The sequence below is a fragment of the Sapajus apella genome, unplaced genomic scaffold (genome assembly GCF_009761245.1).
Source record: "Sapajus apella isolate SASKATOON/1434 unplaced genomic scaffold, GSC_monkey_1.0 scaffold160, whole genome shotgun sequence".
Classification (NCBI taxonomy): Eukaryota; Metazoa; Chordata; class Mammalia; order Primates; family Cebidae; genus Sapajus; species Sapajus apella.
The window spans coordinates 1,587,263-1,592,473 of NW_022437100.1; the positions used below are offsets into that span (position 1 = coordinate 1,587,263).

Below are 5,211 nucleotides of genomic sequence, written 5' to 3' on the forward strand. Positions count from 1 at the left end.
TGTTACCCAGGCTGGAGTGCAATGGCGCGATCTCGGCTCACCGCAACCTCCGCCTCCTGGGTTCAGGCAATTCTCCTGCCTCAGCCTCCTGAGTAGCTGGGATTACAGGCACGCGCCACCATGCCCAGCTGATTTTTTGTATTTTTAGTAGAGACGGGGTTTCACCATGTTGACCAGGATGGTCCCGATCTCTTGACCTCGTGATCCACCCGCCTCGGCCTCCCAAAGTGCTGGGATTACAGGTGTGAGCCACCGCGCCCGGCAGCATTCTTTTACTTATTTTATTGATCAGAGTTTACCTGGCTTCCTTAGAATCACAATTCAGCCTTAGCTCGCAGAGTCTTCTTTGTGGCCAAACCTGAATCTCTCTACTGAACTCTCTGGGACTCTGTGGGATGGGTGGAGTGTGAATGGCCCTTAGTGGTACCCAGCTCATTTGCTGGGTACTCTCTCTGGGCAGCCTGGTGGGCAGGGGGCAGCCCTGGTGGGCCCAGCTTACCGTGCTGAGCGTGGGCACAAGCTCTGCCTTGCCCTGCAGGGATTCTTGTTGATAAAGGTACAGTTTGTGGCAGATAGTCCCTTCTCTGTTATGTTGCCTGTATTTTCAACCTCGCAATGTATTTTCATACCTTCTCTAATAAATCTGCCTTTTCTAATTAAAAAAGGGTACAGTTTGTGCCTTTCATACAACTTGCCCCCTAAATGCAAACCATTTTTATCCCATCTGCTGCTTGAGCAAAGAAAACGGTGATGTGTTCCAACTCTGGAGGCAGAGCTGGCTGTTGGACTCCACAGATGGTCCTGTACTGTACTCTCTGGGCAAGTGGAGGCCTTTCAAGAGTGACCTTGACTAGCCTTGACTTTTTACCAGACTGGGTAACTTTGGAGCCTGCCCCTGGCTGAGATGTTGCGGTGCTGTGCTGGGTGTTCAGCTGTGCCACCACGCTCAGGGGATGCCTGTGACCCTGGGCACTGTAGAGGGACCCTGCCCTGGAGGAGCTGCAGCCTGGTCAGGGAGCCAGGGTTTGAGTGGAAGAAGCCCAGCAGCTGTGGGAAATCAGAAAGGCGTGGGGGAGTAAGGTCAGAATGAAGTCCAGCTTCTTCACGTGGTTTCTGAGGTCCTCTCCCCAGTCAGCTGGAGCCACCCCCGCCACCAACCATAGTGTTGTTGAATTTCTTTCTTTCTTACTTTTTTTTTTTTTTTTGAGAAAGTCTTGCTTGGTCTCCCAGGCTGGAGTGCAGTGGCATGATCTCAGCTCAGTGTAACCTCCGCCTCCCAGGTTCAAGCGATTCTCCTGCCTTAGCCTCCTGAGTAGCTGTGATTATAGTTGCGCACCACCACGCCCGGCTAATTTTTGTATTTTTGGGAGAGACGGGGTTTTACCATGTTGGCCAGGCTGGTCTCGAACTCCTGACCTCAAGGGATCCACCCACCTTAGCTTCCCAAAGTGCTGGAATCATAGGCGTGAGCCACTGCGCCTGGCCGGTGTTGTTAATTTCTTGTGCTTCTTTGAATACATCTTATTTCTTCACTGCTAAGCCTTTCTTTTTGCTGATCTTCCTGCCCCAAACACTTTATTCTGTTCTACTGCTTCCTACCCACTGGCAGATTTTTTCCTGCTCATTCTCTAATTTTGACATTTTGCCTCCTCCAAGCAGTCTGCCCTGATATGCCAGGTGCTGTTATAACCCTCTGCCTCTTGGTGAACGGGGTCAGATTGTCTTCATTACTCATCTTTCTTACTCTGCAGACCATCTCTCTTTCTTTTTTTTCTGAGACAGGGTCTCACTCTATTGCCCAGGCTGGAGTGCAGTGGTGCAATCACAGCCCACTGTAACCTCCGCCTCCCTTGTTCAAGCAATCCTCCCATCTCAGCCTCCTGAGTAGGTGGGACCACAGGCGTGTGCCACCATACCCAGCTAATTTTTTTGTGTTTTTTGTAGAGACAGAGTGTGGCCATGTTGGCTAGGCTGGTCTGGAACTCCTGACCTCAGGGCATCTGCCTGCCTCGGCCTCCCATGGTGCTGAGATTACAGGTATGGGCCACTGCGCCCAGCCTAAGGAGCTGAGTCTTAGAGGAACCCGGGGTGGGCGGGTTTGTTATGGTGAAGGGCATGCAGGCCGGGTTCTGGCCCCGCATACCCACTTGAGGATAGGAAGGGCGGTTCCTTGTCAATCCCCAGGAGGCAGCCCCTTTCCTGAGCCGTCAGGCCAGCACCATGTAGTTCCTTTCTTTTCCTTTCCTTCAGCCCCTCTACCCTGGTGGCAGGGAAGCTGCTGGTGCAGCCACATGCGGATGCTGTGTTCTGTGATCATACTGTTGCACCATTGTTCAGCTTGGCTCTGTGCAGTAGGAGTCACTGTCCACATTTGATGGAGGTTCAGTGAGGCTCAGTGGTTTGCTCTCAACACTTAGCTTAAAACTGGAGGTGCAGTGGCTCACACCTATAATCTCAGCACTTTGGTAGGCTGAGGTGGGTTTATCACCTGAGGCCAGGGGTTCAAGACCAGCCTGACCAAGATGGAGAAACCCCGTCTCTATTAAAAATACAAAATGAGGCCAGGCATGGTGGCTCATGCCTGTAATCCAAGCACTTTGGAGGCCAAGGCGGGCAGATCACCTGAGGTCAGGAGTTCAAGACCAGCCTGACCAAATGGTGAAACCCTGTCTTAAAAAAAGAAAAAAATACAAAATGAGCTAGGCGTGGTGGCACACGCCTATAATCCCAGGTACTAGGGAGGCTGAGGCAGGAGAATCACTTGAACCCAGGAGGTGGGGGTTGTGGTGAGCCAAGATCGTGCCATTGCACTCCAGCCTGGGCAGCAAGAGTGACACTCTGTCTCAAAAAAAAAAAACAAAAACCACAACTGGAGGCGTCCTCGGGCCCGTGTGAAGCGGGAGCCAGCTCCTGTCCACTGCATTAAGTGGCCTGCCTTAAGGTGATGGTTGCGCATCTCAAATTTTCAGCCAGATTGGGGCCTCCTGGGACTCCAGGATCTGCATCTGCTTCAAGCCCCTTTCCCATCTCTTGGCAGCCGGTGTCTCACCACCCAGAAAGGGCCTGGCACCCTGTTCCCCACCGTCTGTAGCACCCACTCCAGCAGAACCAGAAGATGTGGCTGAGGTAGGCAGATGCCTGGGGAGGTGGGAGGCCTGGGGGTGGAGGGGGCGTTATGTGGACAACTGTCACTGCAGTGATGGTCATGCGGGGAAGTTACCCCTGACGGTGTTCAGAGGTTGTTTGTTTATTCTCTGTCATTGCCCCACTGGCTTTGGGAATGGGGTCTCCCTGGCTGGGGCAGTGAGGCATGGGTTAGGGGGCCAGCCCCGTTCTATAGGCAGGGAGCCCTACTTCCTTCTTCAGGGCTTGGGTGGGGTCAGCAGATGCCAGCTCTGGCAAGGGTAGAGAGGGCGGTCTAGAATGCTGACTTCACCATCATGGGACTCTCAGGAGTGACACATGTAGTAAAGCAGAGATTCCCCTTGATTCCTCTGGAGACAGCTTCAAACTTCCTGGCTTGATTTCCTTTCACCCTCTACAACCCAGGGAGATCAGCATTATGGGCCCTGGTGTGCAGATGAGGAAACAGGCTCAGGGAGATTTAGGCATTTGTCCAAGGTTACTCAGCAAGAAAGTGGGGGCCACACTGCCAGTCACCTGTTTGAAGGGTTTAGAGGAGGTGACATCAGCCCTTCACATCTGGACAGCACTTTACAATGTGGAAAGGGCCTTCCCCTCCAGCTCCCATCTGCTCCTTGCTGGAGGGAGCTAGCTCCAGTGGGGTGCCCCATGAGGGTACATGGGGCTGAGGCTGGTGGGGGTTGTACAGTTTCATTCTGCCCTTGAGACCCAAGACCAGACTCAAGCAGCTTGCTCAGATTCACTGTGCTTGGACAAAGAGAACCTGGGATTTAAATCCTAGTAGTTGTAAGAGAGAACAGAGGAGGCAGCTCTGGGCCTAGGAGGATGGTAACCCAACGGCGGGGCTACCCAAAGGGGAGGAGGAAGGGGGCAGGAGCAGCCAAGGGGAAGGGCCTGCACAGCTAGGAGCTGCCTTCTTTGGGGGTGGGAAGCCTCAGAAACTGGAAGTCAGGATTTTTGTATTTCCACGTTGGCTCAGTGACCTTGAACAAGGCTTTCCCTGTTTCTGGCCTTTCGCTTCCTCGTCTGGGAGACAGTGGCAGCCTCCTGCCCTCTGCTCTTCCCAGGGCCTGATGAGGTCGATTTCCACCACGAAGCCCGGTGCACACTTGAGTGAACAGGATGGCTGGTGACCGTGTCCCGCTCCCAACCTCCCTGCATTGTTCCCTGCAGGGCGAGGAGCTCTCCTCGGGCAGCCTGTCGGAGCAGGGCACCGGCCAGACCCCCAGCAGCACGTGCGCGGCCTGCCATCAGCATGTGCATCTGGTGCAGCGCCACCTGGCTGAGGGCAGGCTGTACCATCGCCACTGCTTCCGGTGAGTGGCCGGGGCCTCCCTTTACCCCAAAACTAGGGAGGCGGCTACCATGGCTCAGCACACACAGTGCGCCAGGCACCTTGCCCGGCCCTTCGCACCAGAGCACCTGGCTTATCCCCATCCCCATTTTACTGATGAGCAAACCAAGACTTAGTGAAGGAAAAAGGATTCGCTCAGCCACATGATTCGAGACAGAAACAGGGTTAGAGCACGAGTTCTCCTCCCAGCGCCCACGCTCTTTGAGGATAACTACTGGATGATGATGGAGGAGCACCTTGAAGGCCATGTGTACTTTAAAAGCTACTGAAAATTAGCAAGTCGTGGTGGTGTGCGCCTCTATTCCCAGCTACTTGGGAGACTGAGGCAGGAGAATTGCTCGAACCTGGGAGGCGGAGGTTGCAGTGAGCCGAGATTGCGCCATTGCACTCCATCCTGGGCAACAGGGTGAGACTCCGACTCAAAAAAAAAAGGCCGGGTGCAGTGGCTCATGCCTATAATCCTAGCACTTTGGGAGGCCAAGGTGGGCAGATCACAAAGACAGAAGTTTGAGACCAGCCTGACCAACATGGTGAAACCCCGTCACTACTAAAAATACAAAAATTAGCCAGGTATGGTGGTGCATGCCTGTAATCCCAGCTGCTCAGGAGGCTGGGCCAGGAGAATTGAGCCTGGGAGGCGGAGGTTGCAGTGAGCTGAGATCACACTGCTACACTAAAACCTGGTGACAGAGAGAGACTTCGTCTGGAAAAAA

At 53.9% G+C, this 5,211-nt stretch overlaps 1 protein-coding gene across 2 annotated transcripts in view; it reads left to right on the forward strand.

Annotated features, from left to right (window-relative positions):
- Positions 1-5,211, forward strand: part of MICALL1 (MICAL like 1) — a 34,016-nt gene that overhangs the window by 9,838 nt on the left and 18,967 nt on the right. For both annotated transcript variants that reach the window (XM_032266765.1, XM_032266766.1), the window contains exons 4-5: positions 3,038-3,126; positions 4,318-4,460. In XM_032266765.1, the coding sequence (XP_032122656.1) occupies positions 3,038-3,126; positions 4,318-4,460 (232 nt within the window). The remainder of the gene's footprint in view (positions 1-3,037; positions 3,127-4,317; positions 4,461-5,211) is intronic.